Below are 17,114 nucleotides of genomic sequence, written 5' to 3' on the forward strand. Positions count from 1 at the left end.
ATCGGAGGGAATGAGAGGCGGGCCCTTTGATGACGTTTCGGCAATACTAAAAACGATCAAGCAGGAAGCTGTCGCTAATCTACCGTAATAAAACGAGTTTGGGCAATTCCACGGTCAGCGAGGGGTGTGCTCTACTGTAGAACTTTTGCGTTTTGTGACGTACTGACTAACATTCGGCATTTCACAAACGCCTGAGAGGAAGGGCAGAGGAAAAGAAGGCCGGGCTCCTGCGCGCTTTCATTGCTGGCGAAGGCGCTGCGGGAAGTGCTGCTGCCCGGCCACCCTTTATAATGGTGTAGCCGGGCTTCGTGTCACGTGACTTGGTTCCAAGATGGCAGCGTCAGGGTCTGGCTTAGCGACTGAGACGGATGAGTTCGAGGACGCGCCTGACGTGGAGCCGCTGGAGCCGACGCTGAGCAACATCATTGAACAGCGGAGCCTGAAATGGATTTTCGTCGGAGGAAAAGGTGGCGTCGGCAAGACCACTTGCAGGTCAGCTGGAGAAGGAGGATGGCGGCGGCCCCTGCAGGGCTCTTTTGCTTCTGAGCGTTGTATGGCAGGCAGTAGTTCCTATGTGCAAGTTCTTCGTCTCCGCGGGGAAACTCTGCCTGTTGAATTTTTATATTGTGCTGCTGTCAAAGGCAGAGGAGCGGAGGTGGGGCGAGTTAAGAAGCCGCAACGAGCTTCTCCCCATGTGGCGGAGGGAATCCTTAGGCGAGCTGGTCCGGTGTACACGTGCGAGCAGGTGTGCCTGCACACGTGCTATGACATGGGATTTAAGTCTTCGTTTCAAGGCCACCGTTCCCAAGCGCTGAACACAGCCGCTTGAGTCCCCTACCTGCCGTTAGGCGGGTCAGGAGTGGATCTTACTTTTTGAGACTTCTCAGTCTCTGGGTTCCTTCTGGGAGCACCTGCACACGTGTGGTCAGTAACTCTGGACACCAGGTTTAAATATAAGTTGTTTATTAAGTTCAGGAGAGTGTTTGCGAGACATGAACCATTCTAAGAAGCACAAAGTAAAAGGCAATGAAAATAACAATAGCTTGCCTAAGCTTAACTAAAACTATCTGACTAGACATAAAACTTGCTTGCTAACTTGCATTCTCTGAAATAGCTATCAGGTTGTTCATACTCACACAGAGAAAGAAAAATCCAAACCACGCCAGGCAGCTCTGGTCATTATAGAGTCTGGCATGGAGCAAATAATGGTAGAATAATGGTTGGAAATGATCAAGATTGAGAGCCTGAGATCTTGCCAGCATTAGAGAGAGCTGCTGTGAGGAGCCACCTTTTCTAGAGCTGTCAGCCAGTCAGGGTACATTTAGATTACAGTGCTACTAGCATGAGAAAGTGGGGAGGGTGACTGGAGCTGATAGTCCCTTCCGCCCAAGGACATCTTGCTTTGGAACAACAGGCTGCAGGTGCAGTTAATTAAGGAGCCTGCTCATTTCCTTCTCACAGTTGCAGGCCAGAACTGGGCCTGTGGAAACACAGGCCTGAACCAAAGTTGCTCAGGGTAAGCCAACCATATGAGGCTGTCCTAGACAAAAGGCTAGATGTTTTCTTAATAAGTTACATACCATTCTTGACAAATTAGAGCCCTACTCAAAGCGGTGAGCAAAGTCAGTGTTATTATTATCCCGCTGAGGAGCTGGGGCTGAGAAGAGTGGCTTACCCAGGGCCACCTGCTGAACTCATAGTAGTGGGATTCAAACCAACAGCGTACTGATTCACAGCTAGTCGCTATTCTCCAGCAGCACTTTCCACTTATTTCTAACTTATGTTTTAGTGATAACATTACATGACTTTGTAAGTTCAAGGTTAACTAATTTATTTGTTGTTAGTGCTGCAGAGTCTGTAGATTTGTACAAGTGCTTCTCTGCTAGACTATCTTCTAGGCTTTGCTTAAAATACTAGTTTTGTTTTAAAAACACCTAGAATGACTTGAGTCAACAAACCTTAAAGCTTGCCTTCTGCTTTGCATCTCATCTGAATCCTCCATCTAGCTGACAGTGCCTCCTTGATTATATCATCTGAGCACGATGAAAGGAGTTCTTGGTGGCATGTGTCTTGGAAACTTCTAAGATAATGAGTCTGAACATATGGTAGAAATGTTAAAACATTATTGTTAAGTTGCTTTTCGATACTTATATTTTTAAGGGCTTGGGCACTTGGTATATGCATGAAGTTGATTTTATTATGCAGTGTAATAATAAAACATACTTTAATTACTTTGGGGGTTTTTAAAGATTATAGTCTGTTTTGTGTTTAAGGGATGGGAGGCTTACTTCCTTTGGAGTAAGTATAGCTGTCCTGTATGGGGCTTACCTCTGAATAAACATGCATAGGTTCGTTGCACATATGAATATAACTAGAGGAGGCTTGAGAGTAGCTGCTGATTTCTGGCAGCAAAGAATCTTTCTCAAGCGACCAAGTAGGGGAGCATTTATAAAGTAGAAGTCAGTTGGAGTTTTGTTTTGTTGTTGGTATGTACTATATGTGCCCTGACCTGGATAGCCCAGGTGAGCCTGATCTCATCAGATCTTAGAAGCTAAGCAGGGTTGGCCTTGGTTAGTAATTGGATGGGAGGCCTCCAACAAAGACCAGAATTGCAGAGGCAGGCAATGGCAAACCCTCTCTGATAGTCTCTTGCCAGGGGTTGCCATAAATTAGCTATGGCTTGAGGGCACTACACACACACATTATTATTATTATTATTATTATTTATGTCATTTATAGTCCACCTTTCTCACTGAGAATCAAGGAGGATCACATAGCGTGAGATTAGTGCAATCAGTATTGGGAGTATTTCCATACAGTATCAAGGACATTTCTATACAGTGTTAAGGACATTACCACAACCAAGTCATAGGATTTTACAAAGACGCAGCATTAGCAAGGATCCAATACAGAGTTGAAGAATCGCTGAAACAGAACAGAATCAATTCTAGGACTGACATTAGATAAACATGAAGTACATATTCAAGCAACAGATAATACACAAGGAAACGTAGTGGTGAAGTCTATGGTCCCTAACTCATTAGCGAAGCATTTGAGACCCCTCCATCTAATACTTCCCTCCGATCTGAGTAAAAAGCCTTTTTGAATAATTTGGTTTTGCATCATTTGTGGAAAGCCAGGAGAATGGGGGCTCTCTTGATCTCCTCAGGCAGACCATTCTATAAGGTAGGGGCCACCACATTTGGTTTGGCAACTTTTTGGTTTAGCAACTTTTGTGAACCTGCAAAACAGAAATTGAGATAGCTGAGCCTCCAAGGCATGTGTTTTTTTCTGCATACTAAAATCTTGCTGCTCAACTATTGCTGCTCAATAGTTGCTAGACACAAACCCTGTCATTAGTTTCTGGGTCATAAAATTTAGTGTGGGCAAACTGGGACTGGGACCACTTGACATCTTAGACTTTTTTTCTCTCTCTCTCTCTCTGATTTTAATAACTGCACCTTACTTCACTTTATGGACCCAGCTGCAGCCTAGCTGTGCAGCTCTCCAAAGTACGTGAGAGCGTTCTCATCATCTCCACTGATCCTGCTCACAACATTTCAGATGCCTTCGATCAGAAATTTTCCAAGGTTCCCACCAAAGTAAAAGGCTATGACAACCTTTTTGCCATGGTGAGTGACTTTTTCTTTCAAATGGTGCAGTCAAAGAGCATTTCTTAAGCAAACTTATGTTTTCTTCCTTTTTGTGTTGTGTACTGGGACATAGTTGATTACTCTTCTTTTCCTAGTCCTGCTCCATTAGCAATATGGGAGATGAAGAAAAGGTTATATTTGTTTTCTCCTCCCTGTATGTAATTTTTATACCCTGTGCCCTACCCCCCTTCTAAACTAAAAAGCCCCATTTTTGCCTTCTCTTCATAGGGAAGCAAGTAAAGATTGGGGCAAAAATTTTCTGTGGCAGCCCAGAATGTACTGTATCTGTCCTTGCAGAACACAAGCTCTGTTTACTAGCTTAATGTTTAAACTTGAGTAATTCAGTTTAATTCTTATGAGAAAATGTTAATGAAGTGAACGTTAAGGGCATGATACTGCTGATATTTAATACTTTAAAATTCATTAATGTCATTTGCAGAGTCACATATATGTTTCACTCTCATTCTTGAAGACCAAAGGAACTTCTCTGTGTACAATTTGGCTGGATCATGCCCTTAGTTTGTGTAAAGTTGCATTGAAGGGTTACATAAATAACTTTATCCATTCCCTTGGATCCACCCCAACTGTAACTTCCCTGGGTGCGCAAGCATAAACAATACCACTGCAACATCCTAATAAATAAATTCAGTTTCAAAGTACAAAGAAATTAATAGTGTGCAATTTGTTACAATTTTGAGTCCAATGCAATTAATGTGAGTTTGATAAGAATTGTATTCATAATGTTTTTAAAAACCTGTTATACAAACCAGACCTTCCATCTTTATATTCTAAGCATCACTGCTTCTTGTTGAATGACCAAATATCCTTGCCAGTATTTTGTGAATGTTGCACTTACCTCTTCTGCCCTTGCTTGTTCCCAGGAGATTGATCCAAGCCTTGGTGTGGCTGAGCTTCCAGATGAATTTTTTGAAGAAGACAACATGCTAAGTATGGGCAAGAAGATGATGCAGGAGGCAATGAGTGCCTTTCCTGGTATCGATGAGGCTATGAGCTATGCTGAAGTGATGAGGTGAGCAACGTAGTTTTGGGTATTAGGCATATTGTCGCCCTCTTGCCTATCTAAGGCTGGCTTCAGAAGCCAAAGAACAATGATCTTTGTATTATGCCATTGTGGGCTTGGGGATAGTAGAGGTGAGAAAATACCATCTGCATGGATCTCCCGATGTGCTGGAAGAGAGTAATTTAGATCTTTCTAGTAAAGAGGCCAAGAGTTGCATTGTTGTGTGACTGTAGTAAATAGTGCAGGTTTGGACATATTTGTGCATGCATTTTTTTGTTGTGCATTTTTTGTTGAGGTTTTACATGCACACGCTTTTCTCACAGTAGAGGAAGCGGTAGCACTTACTGAATATTGAGGCAGTAGGGGCACCAGGTGGAATTGGGTCGAAGCTGAATACTGCCTTCTGTACTGTATTTGCAATTCACAAATTGTAGAAGCTCAGACCAATAAAATTGTGCTGGGGTTAGCAGAACCCATGCGTGATAGCCGAACTTACAGGCCTGCAATACAGTAATAGCTATCCTGGGTTTATTATACTTTATTGCCATAGCAAGGAACAAAATCTATATAAAAAGTTTGTGTGCAATGCTATTATGTCTCTGACAGGGAGATAGTAGTCTGCTATTACAGTAGAATTACAAGTATACGTCAGCAGACATAAGAGCTATGGAAAGGCTTAGTGTACCAAAAAGGGCCAGAGAAGAACAGAACATTAAGAAACAAAGTGATTTCTAATGTTCCTGCCTCTAAGGGCTGCTGATGGTTCTCTCTGTGGCCTGCACAGGTTGGTGAAAGGGATGAATTTCTCCGTGGTGGTGTTTGACACAGCACCCACAGGGCACACGTTACGGCTGCTCAATTTCCCCACCATCGTGGAACGGGGACTAGGCCGCCTGATGCAGATAAAGAACCAGATCAGCCCCTTCATATCGCAGGTAAAAAAGGAGAGGAATCAGAAGCATAGTGCTCTCTTGTTGAAAAGACAATGCCATATATATTTCTTATAAGCTCCTTCAAATGGCATTTCCTGTCTCCTGCATAGTCCCCAGAGTTCTTGCAGTGCTTGGGAGCAGTATGAAATGCTGAGTTTTGGGGGGTGGTCAAGTTGCTTGTAGTGGTGAGTACTGCTACTACTTACCATGCGTTGTCCACAATATGGGTCTGGGGCTTTGGCTGTACCCCCTTCTCTTAGCTTTTCCTGAAATGCTGTGCTAGCCATAGAATGCTAATAAGACCTCTGTTGATAGAAGCCCATTACGGCATCTTACTGAAGTCTGTTCTTCACTAGATGTGCAACATGCTTGGCTTGGGAGACATGAATGCTGACCAACTGGCCTCCAAGCTGGAGGAGACCCTTCCTGTAATCCGCTCAGTGAGCGAGCAATTCAAGGATCCGGCAAGTACTTTGCAAATAGGGGGGTGGGATGTGGTGCCACGGCTAGGAGGAACTGTGGAGAAGGAGCCAAGTGTTCAGTCTGACCACAGGAGGGCAGAAATTAAGAGTATGTTGGTGCAGGCTTTTGACACACAGGGCTCATAGCTTGTTGTAAAAGTTGGAAGCCTAGGTAACTGAATAGCAGATACTACCTTCAAGCCCTACCTAGATGGTTTCTTCTCTAAGGAGCTTACCATCTATATTCTGGCACAGAGCTTTTGGTAGGTGTCTGTGATCTCTGAGACCAACATGCTATTGATGAATGAATATAAAAATGCAAATTTTTCCTATAGAAACACATATTTTGTATCTTCATGGTCTATCTGGCCCTATTTTCCCATCAGTCAATCTGGAAAATAGATAAAATCCTCAGATTAGAATAAGGTGATACATGCTGGAAACAGAATGTTTTGAAACAGTCTCTCCTTAGTTTCACATACTCCACTTCGAGCAGCAATGGGACTCTGTGTTACTTGAGCCTAAATTAATTTTCCATTTGTGGCAAGGAAGTGCAATAACTGCCTACGTTCACTTCTGGAGCTACTGGCAGAGTTAAGAGTTGAACTTGGATGTTTAGCATCCTAGTTCAGTCTTTCTTGCATTTGTAATGTCCTTCACTGAGGCAGGTAAAGTTCTAGCAGTCAAGGAACAAGTGCGTTGGTCAGTCTCAGTCATTTAATATGTCTAGCTAAGCTTTTGCTTGCTAAGTATGGGCTGTAGTTTTGGGAGCGAGTTAAATTTTGGCTAGTGGATGCTATCTACTGCCCAGGTTCTTATGCACTCCTTTAAATCCAAGTGCAAAGTGTCAAGTTTTGCTGAAGATGTAGAAGATATTGTGCTTGTCTTTGCAATGTTACAGTAAACTTGTCTGGAGAAACTGTCAACCTTTTGACAGAGATCTTGAGGAATAGTTGCCTCTTCCTAATTGTAGGTGTGGCAGAACTGGCACACCTGCAACTGACACAGCCCCATTATTTTTGGGAGTCATCCCTTGTAAAATGAGGGAAAGGAGTTCAGAGTGAAGAAGCTATGACAGTCCATGGTCCTGAGAACTTTCAGTTAGATGCATTGCAAGGCCTGGAGAGTTTTATATAGAGTAATAGGGTAGATGTTTGTCCTTACCATCCCTTGTATTTTTCATGCTACAGCAGATAAGGAATGAGATTCTTGTCTTTTTGATTTGCCATGAATTCTTCAGGTGTGTTTGTGAGATAGAAAGTGTGTATTCCAAAAGCAATTGGAAGAAACACTAACCATGTAAAATAGCCAGCTGCCTGGCCATTTGGTACAGGAAGCAGGTGTCCTCAGGCAGCACTCAAGTGAATTGCCACTGTTAGCCTTAAGGAGCTTATAGTGTCTCTTCAAGACTAGATGGCTGCACATCAGGCCGTTCTCACCTTCCTGGGAAGGGGGAAAATGGCTCTGAACCCTCTTCAGCTTTGGGTTAAAAGCTACTTAAGAGTGTATGCTAGGATCCACTGCTTAAAGCTTTAAATCTAAAGCATGAGCAAAGAGGGAGCACTTTGGCCACACGTTCTTTCTTTTTGTTCCTCTGGCAGAAGGATACTGACTGCCTAGATGGCCTGTTGTTTTTCTGGGCTAGGCAGCGTGGCTCAGCGCTTAAAGGGTCTGGCTATGTTTTTTTCCTTTCTGTCTTTAGGCTAGAAAGTCAACGAGGGGAGATAAAAGGCTAATAGCTCCCAGAATACCCTTCTGTATGTTTTGCAGCCCTCTTTTGATTGGGCAAGTGAGACTTTTGGAGTAGGCGGCAAGACAGTCCAGCATCTTTTAGCCTCTGAACATCCCAACCTGGCACCCCGTATGATCACGTAAAAGCTAGAAGCCTCCCTGTTTGCTAACTTTAGTCTTGATGACAAGAAAAAGCTAAACAGGGCTGCTGAGGCTGCGCAGAGGCTGGCAGTTGTCAGAGCACTTTGCAGTGTGCTTCACAGCCATCCTTTCCTCCTCCGCTTGTAAAGCAAAAGGATAGCATGGAGCAGGAAGAGTCAGAAAATGAGAAGGGGATTGTGTGGGGCAGAACCAAGGTGAATGGAACAGGGAATGAGTGACAACTTCTGAAATCTTGCGTTGCTGAACTTACGGTACATTTCACTTCCCTTTCCACCCTCTCAGGAGCAAACCACATTTATCTGTGTCTGCATTGCTGAATTCCTGTCCCTGTATGAAACAGAGAGGCTTATCCAGGAACTGGCAAAGTGCAAGATCGACACACACAACATCATAGTCAATCAGTTGGTCTTCCCCGACCCAGAGAAGCCCTGCAAGATGTGTGAGGCACGGCACAAGATCCAGTCCAAATACCTTGATCAGGTATGGTTGCAGGCAAATGGTGCTTCAGTTCAACAGTGTTCTCACCTCCATTAAGTAATGTAGCAAGAGTTGGTTATAAATCTGCATCGTCTTTGCCTATTGAGTTGTTGAATCTCAGCTTCTGGTAGAATGGGGAAGCCCATAATCTGTATGGCTGGCTCTTTGGTATTTTCCATTTACTATTGGTCTCAGGATCCATGTTCCACAACACTCCTCTTGGCCAACAGCTAGCTTCTCTATTGGGGTGGAGTGAACAAGATAGGGATGGAGGAACAGCTTTCTACTGAGGTGCACCTTGCAGTCTCTGTTGCCTAACGAATTGGAGGCTGGCAACAGGGTTGCTAGAATAGCAAGTGAGGTTTCTTCTCATGTGTGTTGCTGTTCAGTAGGCTCTGGCTTCTTTCTCATTATTTTGGAATGTGGAGAGTTGTTTTTAATTACTCCTGCCTGTATGAAAGGGAAGTTTCTGTGGTAGTTATGGAGGGCTGTTTCCATCAAGAGAAAACTGTTAGACCTGCCTAGAAGAGACTTTCAAAATCCCCCCTTTCCCTCATGTGGTCTCTCTCCTTTTTTTTTTTGTCCCCTTCCCTTTTTCTGTCCCTTCTGTTTCTTCCCTTTTCTTCATCTCACCCTTTATTCATCCTTCCTTTCTGATCTTGGTATTCTTGTTTTTCTTTTGTTATCTTCTCCTTCCCAACTGTTCTTTTTCCAAGAGGTTTTTTTTTTAAATGCTTCTTAGACTTCCTAGCCCTATTTCTCACCTCAGTTTCTAATCTCAGTATTTTCTATATTTCCACTTTCCCTGTCCTCTCTTTATTCACCCTTTTCCCTTTTCAGAAACCCAAACTCCCAGAGTCCAGACCCAGAACCTCTGTAAATGCCAAGTTGAACTCTGGAAAGTCCATAGTAGTAGTGATAGTAGTGGTACAAAGATGTCTGCGAGTCATACAAGGCTGTAGTTTGCAGGATAGGATTGAACCTTCAAAGCAGTGATTCACAAGGTGGTGGCCCTGGGCACCATGGCACCAGCCAGTGGGTTTCCCAGTACCCGATTGCGTCTTCCTTAAGGGATAAAGCCAGGTCTGACTTTCCTTTGCATCTTTGAAGGAGAAGAACCCAGAAACAACTGACTTTATAGGGGAAGGATTGACTTGCAACTTTCCAATATTTTGTTATTGGCCCCACTGGTACCCCATGGCAGCCACTTTGTGGTGGTGCCCATTCCATGTCCTCAAAATCCTAAAAGTGCACCCAGGCTCATCAAGATTGGGGGAACCCCTGCTCTTAATGAAGTGCCTCCCAGCAATAGGACGAGAATTCTCCTCTCTCTTTCATAGATATGCTTGGGTTTCATTTCTCCCTTCTTCTTACCTAACTCTTAAGTTATATTGCTATGTTTTTCAACAAATAAGGTAAAGGTAACCAGGGGCTTAATATAGATACAGTCTGTTATGTGGAAATTCCCAGTTGGGGCTCTGTGGAGAGCTGACAAGGATGTCCCTGTTCTTTATTATCTTTAAAAATGTCTGCTGTGTACAGATTTAAGCTAGTGTAAATGCCGTGGCTGCCAACCTAGCAAGAGCTGGTCAGTGAGAAAGCTAATGTTCTCATGACAGTGAATTTGTTGCATAATGAAACACATAACCATGTTGGTCATATTTCTTCAAGGTGCATAGCTCCTAGATACTAGTTTAAGATTGTACAGTAGATCTGCTGTTGGTTTAGGGAGGCTGCCTGTGATAATGCTTGCATGAGAAACCTTTTGGCAGTGAACATGGGCACATTTGGTATTAGGCAACAGTGTGATGGTAGAAGTGCTGCTGCCCATTCTTCCTGCAAAAGATAAAGCACCTTTACTCCTTAGGGCATGGGGACAGTTCAGGTGGCCTTCCCTTGGAGACTTAAGGATCCAGCTAACTTCCAGAGTATTCTAGGGGGTGTGTGTGTGTGTGCATGCAGGTATTTAAATATGACTCTTTTGTTGTCCTGTTAATATCTTGGAAGAGAGAATTTATTTCTCTTTGCCACCACTGTACCTGCAGAATCTTGTCCAGCTCAATTAAGTGTTTCTTAACTTCACAGCACCCATGTTTATGCCCCTGGCCGAAAGCTGTTTTTCCTAGTTTATCCTCCATAAATCTCTCTCTGCTCTGAGCTAACTTGGAAACATGCTTAAATGCTGTTCAAATGTCAGGTGTCAGAATTATCTACCAGTCACTGAAATGTTTGGGAGCTTTGGAATGATCTCCCTGACCAGTTTTTTTGCAGGATCCTTGGGGGTGAGAAAGCCACTACCTGTAAACTAGGTTCATGCCCTCTCTGACTTGTAAAGTTTTGTGGGATAAATCAAAGGCTTCTCTTGCCAAAATTAATTCATCACTGATGGAAGGTACATTTCCAAGTATGCTGAAGGAGGCTATGGTGAAGCCTTTATTGACAAAAATCTTCCCTGGCAAGAGAGAATTTGGTCAACTACAGACCTATATCCATTCTTTTGTTCTTGGGTAAGATCTTCTAGCAGGTGGCAACAGAGCAGTTTCAGGATTACCTGACTGTCACCTATGCCCTTGCCCAATCTCATTTGGGTTTCAAGGTTGGTTCTAGAACCAGGGCAGCTTTGGCTGCTCTGGTGGATAATATTCAGTTGCAATGGGACAGAGGCAATGCTTTATTATTGATTCTTCTTGATCTGTCTGTGGCTTTTGACACTGTAGGTAAATCAATTTTGTTGAGGCACTTGGAAAAGAAGGTGGAATTTTCAGGGACAGTTTTGGTCATTTCTGTCCAAGAGAACATGAAACCCTTGAGTCATCTGCTGGTGTTCAGTACTCTCACCAGTGCTTTTCAATATTTATGTCATTACTAAATGAGATCACCTGCATCATTAAAGCCAGATATCTCCACCATGCTGATGAGATCCAGCAGTTCAGTCCTGAACTAATGTCTTGAAGCTATAGTCAAGTGGATAAAGGGTCGCAAGCCAAAACTGAATGCTGATAAAGGGGAGGTAATATTGGTTGGGAAAGCAGATGTTTTGGAGGGGATTCGTTTACCATATTTGGGTGGCATAAGTTAGTGTTTCCAGGTGAAGAGTTTAAGAGTGCTCTTTGATCCAGCCTTCTCTCTCTCTCTCTCTCTCTCTCTCTCTCTCTCTCTCTCTCTCTCTCTCTCTCTCTCTCTCTCTCTCTCTCTCTCTCTCTCTCTCTCACACACACACACACACACACACACACACACACACACACACACACACACACACACACACACACACAGAGAGAGAGAGAGAGAGAGAGGCTGGAGCTGCTAGACATATGTTTTCACCTACAATTGATTCACTACTTACTTAGCTTTTTTGGACTATGTCACTGTAGACTGGGGCTGCCCCTAAAGACAACCCAGATGCTTCAGTGAGTGCAGAGGGGGCTGCTTATGGGATTCTTAGCTTTAAAAACTGTTTTTGAACTGGTAACATCTGAAGGACCATCTCTCCCTCTCTCAACCTCTGTGCCACCTGCTCTGCTTGCAGCCGTTTCTGCTCTTGAGCATGTTCTGTGGATTTGTATTCTGTTTAATTATGTGGCCACAATCACATTTGTAAGCTGCTTTGTGATTAAAAGAAATGGGATATAAATATTTTAAGGGTGCAGTGGTTAGGTGCACCTAATGACTATTGTCCTGTTTTTTCCCCTTTCCCCAGATGGAAGACCTCTATGAAGATTTCCACATTGTAAAGCTGCCACTCCTGCCCCATGAAGTGCGAGGGGCTGACAAAGTCAACACTTTCTCAAGTCTGCTACTGGAGCCATATAAGCCACCCAGTGCAAAATGAGACACTATGGATTGGCTCCCATTGATGCCCCTGTCAACCATTCCATGCCTGCCCTTCCTCACCCCTTTCCTGCTAGAACTCCTCCCCTTCCAGTAGCCTTGTTTACCTCTTGCAAATATGTGATTGATGGGCTTCTGGTGGGATTGGAAGAGGCAGAATTTGGAGTTCCCACATGTTTCTTCCTTGATGCTGATACTTCGTAGGACATCCCAAAACCAGCCACAGCATTGGATCCTCCCCCCAACACACACTGATCAGCTAATTCATTTAAACATGGGTCATGGTTTCTCTGTCACTCTGGCTTCTCCTTTTGATCATATCTCCTTGGACTGAGGCCTTTTTGGTTGAGGTCCCAGTCAGGTACTGTGGTGATAGACTGTCACTCTGTTTACACCAAGGCCATCAATCCTAATGGGAGGTATGTAAATAAAGTATAAGGGAACTAGTTTGCTGCTCTCCTTCAGTCAGACCATGCTTTTCATTTCTGGTGGGAGATCTCAGCAGAGTGTGGAGGACAAATGGGAGTGCTGTAGAATGTCCTTTGTAGTAGGAGAAGATTAAAAGTATCCATGCACGTCTTCTGCTTAAAAGTTTTGTTTTCTGAAGGCTAAAAAAGCATGGAGAATGAAGATACCTTGTACTGCTCTTCAGCTTTACATGAGAGTTGACCAGAAGTGTGGGTTTTGAATTGTCATGAACCCTCAGATTTGCAGGGTTTACACATGGTTTTCAAGTTCCATATAGCTTAAGTAGATATAAAGTGAAAGATCCATGATCAGATCTTCTGAGATCTTTAATTTAAAAACAACTTTGGGGTGCTTTGAAGAGGGACTGGGGCACAGGGAGTCTCTTATTTGGAAACAGCACAGGAGAAAAGTAACTTTTTTTCTTCCCCCAAGCTGTTAGGAGTGGAAAGATGGGCACCTCAACAAGACTATAGTTCTAATTCTGTAACAATGGAGGAAATCCTAACTACAACCCATCAATTTTGCTTTAATTCAAGCTGTAAACTGATACATAAGGAACTAGCAACTCTGCATGGTAGTTGATGGCAATATGTTCTGTTACTGTTTCTGTTGTGAAGATGAACAAATATGTGGGAGGGAGCTAGAAGCACATTAACACAATAAAGTATTATACACAGTCCTCTTTCTGATTGAAGGAAGAAACTTTGCTCTTCAGGAGACAAATAAATAGGGTTTATACAGGGTATATAGTCAGGTCAGAAGAATATTGACTGAGTGAATCTCGGGTGCTATTTACAAATTATGTTTTCTGTGTTTTTCCTAACTGACTGGGAAAAGTAACTTACGGTCCTGCAGGTCCAAGCTAGACAAGATGGGACAACTGTGTGTATGAATTCACTTCTGTCCTGTTGAGACTGGGGTGATACTTTCTTCCATTAAGTACACAGAGGAGGGGAGTTAAATCATGCCCCTTCCCCTGATATCTCACTGAGCCCTGTTGCTTGACACATTTTTCTTTCAGCCCAGCTCTGACATGGTCCAGGTAAAGAAGGGAGAAAAGTGCCCTATAGTCTCATGATGCACTGCTACATTATGGTTATATATATTTCTGGAATGAAAGGCAGTTGGCAGGGTGCCATTCAGAAGAGATAGCTGGAAAACCTAAATGGTTATCAGTGAAAGTGAAAAGGATGTCCGTGTTTGGAACCTGATAAATGAGGCATGTGTGTTTGATAGGTAGGTTGATAAGTGATTTGGACAGGATGCTCAAGCATTCGGTGAATTTTTTACAAATCAGCTATTATTTGAACTCAAAACTTCCCTCAGATTTTAGCACTGCAGCATTTCTGCAGGTAAATCTGCGATACAATATAAAGGTAATTCAGTTGACATATTTCATCTCGGTGAAGGGCCTCGTGGGTTATTTGTACATATTGGCGAAAAGGTTACAGACCTGGGCTCATCCTTGTTCCAGTCAGCAAGGGGGAGGGGGGACAGACAGAATGACTTATGACAAGGGCATCTGCAGCACATTTAAAAGCACACCACTTATGCAGCTCTTGTTGCTGCCAACAGGATCTTTCTAGGGCCCACAGCCAAGGGGAAAAGTTGAACAACTGTGGGCTGGAGGCCAAGTCTCTTATGTTTCCAGTATTCCTAGCATTAAGTAAAATGCTTACTTTTGTGACAATAATTGGCCTTTGACCATTAGGCATCAGAATCTTGATTTCTAGCCTACCTCCTGCTGTGACAAATATCACTAGAGTAGATATGTGCTACTTGTCCCATTTGCCTTTCCTGTTGCCTGTGGGACTAAAGGGTCTTGACCCTTGTGATGTGTTAGTTTGTTTACCTGCTTTAGATCTAGTTGAGTAGCTCTAGATACAAATGAACTTTGGTTTCTATTAGTGTGGAACACTTACCTGCCCCAATGCCCCCTCCCCCCCAGTTTTCTTATTGAAATAGCTATTGACAGACTGAATCTGACTAGTTCGGTTATTTGCAGTTACTTCATAGTAGGTATCGGAAAACCTATAAGAAGCAGTAACTTGTATTTGCTATCAGAGATAGGGGAAATAAGAATGTTTAGTAAAAAACATAAACCTGTTCAAGTAACACACAGCCTTTTCTGGGGTTAAGTGATAATATTTCAGTTATTCTTGGTACACGGAACAGTTATCAGCCCATCTTTTATTCTTAAGGTGAATATTGGCCTTTCTCTCTCAGGATGCTCACAGTGTAAATGCTAGCTCCTCTTCAAATCACAAATCTCAGAATTTGTTTCCCTCAGAAACTGGTCCTTCAGCCGGCTACATTCTCTCCCTAAAGCATTTGTTAATGCTAGTCCACTTTCTCACGATCAGCCTACCTTTCTGAAGGCACAACTGATCTGAGTGAACAGCATAAGCTTTTTCTCTCCCCCTGCCCATGCTCCCTTCTGGTCATTCCGCCATCCATAGGACTGGTTGGCTGCTCTGTGTACGTGCACCCCAGCCTTCCCCTCCCCATGCTTTTTTTACAACAGCCCAATGTGCTAGGCTAGGTTTAGAGAAGCTAGTAAAGGAACAATAACAAACTGCAAGTTGAAGAGTAAAACATGGACTGGTGCAGAGATTATGCTTTGACAAAACTGTTACCTAACTGACAGTATAATCCTGTCTCTCACCAGAACCATTTATTGGTCTAAGAATAAGTTTTCATTTAGAAATGGGGCACAGGGGTCCAAGGTTCTCAAGCCCACAGTGCTTTGTAAATGGTACTGTAGGCACCTGAGAAGTAAAAAGAGAAGGTCTGCCAAATGGTTAGATTTGGGGATTGAGGATTCTAGTTCATTTCTGGAATTTGTTGCACAACAGAGGGTTGAAAACTTGATTTTCTGTCGTCCTTCAAGCTTGCACTATGTTTTGGGGAGCAAAACAGAAACACATCCCTTAGTTATGGTTTCCTTGTGTCTGTAGTTCTTGCTGTCTTTGTCAATACTAGATGGTGGTCTTTAAAATCTTATTTAATCCTGTAAATGAATATAAACATAGTGCCCTGCTATGTACCTCTAGTCATCTTGTGCAGTTCCCAGAGTATACAGAAATATTATCTAATGCTGCAGTATATTCTTCAAAGGGTCTTATCTGGCTGGTCTAACAGATTTACTTGGACATAAACCAAACTTTGAAAATACAGTACATTGCTCTGATGCTTTGAAAAAATACACATTTATGGCACCTCCAGGTAAGCACATGCATTTTTGGAAAGGGAGGCCAGTGGAGTTTTGTCTGACAACTTGATAGGAAATTGGAATCCTTTAGAAGCAGCCTTATCTTGCTACTCCCCCATGTAAGTTAAAGCAATTGTACCTGTTTTTATCTTGCAAATAGTGGAGGGTATGCACAGGCAAGGATATGTTAAGCATTTGCCTTCCAGGCAGGGGGTAAAAATCCATTCTTGGTAACATCTATGTTTAGCAAGACTTCATCTCTTTCCCACAGATCTGTGTGCCAGCCAGGTCCTATCTCTCTTCCTCTCCCGGAACTGGCAGCCGTTAGCATATGCACTACATGATTATGAAACACAGGTTCTTGTAGGTGTGTGTACTGCTGTTGTGTACATGTGTGGAACGGCTCAGACAGGCGCCTGGGGGTGGCTGCAGCATTATGTAAGTTGCTTTCTGACGCTGTCTGGAACTCATGTCTGTCCCAGCAAGAGGTTGGGGAGCTCATTAACACTAGTTGCTCAGTCAAGCATCCAAAACCCCAGTACAACCACAGGAGACCGCTATAGTTTTCTCATTAAATAAAACAACTACAGATGCTTGTTAGTAACAACTAGTTGTGCATGCATTTAGCTTGTGGACCTCTCATGTTACTCAACCTGAAATGCAAATGTGCCATGATTTTTTATCATTAGAGCCAATTTCTGATACATAGCTTAATCTCAAAATACATTATGTAGCTGAATAACATCTTCCCATTCTAAAAGTATAAAAAAGGACTGCACAAGAATTTTCTTTCTTTTGCTTTCAACATCACAAAAAGATTAAAGTAGAAGTGGGCCTAAGGAATGATCTTTCTGGACCAGTGTTTCTGCAGGCCTTGAGGGTTTTGACAATGAATATGCATGTTACCCGTGAGCATACAAACAATCCCTCCACAGCAAGCCCAAGAGTTACCTGTATCTGCATTGATATCTTACATTCAAGGTATCTTAGATTCAATGCATGTGCTTTAACCCCCATATTTATCCAGGTGCTGGTGCCTGGTTTTATTTTTACAGTGAATGTGCGTTGGCTTTTTCTTACAAAAAGTGTATATTCACTGTAATGTATGTACAAAGCTACTCTATGCCTTTATAATTCCATATGGATTCCCTCACACAGTTGTTCATA

The 17,114-nt window shown here is 43.0% G+C and overlaps 1 protein-coding gene across 1 annotated transcript; it reads left to right on the plus strand.

The window, feature by feature from the left end:
* The first annotated feature begins 67 nt into the window (after nucleotides 1-67).
* GET3 (guided entry of tail-anchored proteins factor 3, ATPase) lies at nucleotides 68-13,413 on the plus strand. Its single transcript, XM_054975207.1, has 7 exons — nucleotides 68-492; nucleotides 3,485-3,632; nucleotides 4,535-4,683; nucleotides 5,459-5,609; nucleotides 5,963-6,070; nucleotides 8,243-8,440; nucleotides 12,138-13,413. Exons 1-7 carry the CDS (start codon nucleotides 332-334, stop codon nucleotides 12,267-12,269), a joined length of 1,047 nt encoding a protein of 348 aa, XP_054831182.1. The 5' UTR covers nucleotides 68-331; the 3' UTR covers nucleotides 12,270-13,413.
* Nucleotides 13,414-17,114: the final 3,701 nt, after the last annotated feature.

This window comes from Eublepharis macularius, chromosome 4 (assembly GCF_028583425.1).
Source record: "Eublepharis macularius isolate TG4126 chromosome 4, MPM_Emac_v1.0, whole genome shotgun sequence".
Classification (NCBI taxonomy): Eukaryota; Metazoa; Chordata; class Lepidosauria; order Squamata; family Eublepharidae; genus Eublepharis; species Eublepharis macularius.

Excerpts from the sequence above, each read along its gene's own strand:
- GET3 (XM_054975207.1), top strand. The coding sequence starts at position 332 with ATGGCAGCGTCAGGGTCTGGCTTAGCGACTGAGACGGATGAGTTCGAG. Across the intron at positions 6,071-8,242 it reads GCGAGCAATTCAAGGATCCG|GAGCAAACCACATTTATCTG; the intron begins GCAAGTACTTTG and ends CCACCCTCTCAG. Across the intron at positions 8,441-12,137 it reads AGTCCAAATACCTTGATCAG|ATGGAAGACCTCTATGAAGA; the intron begins GTATGGTTGCAG and ends CCCTTTCCCCAG.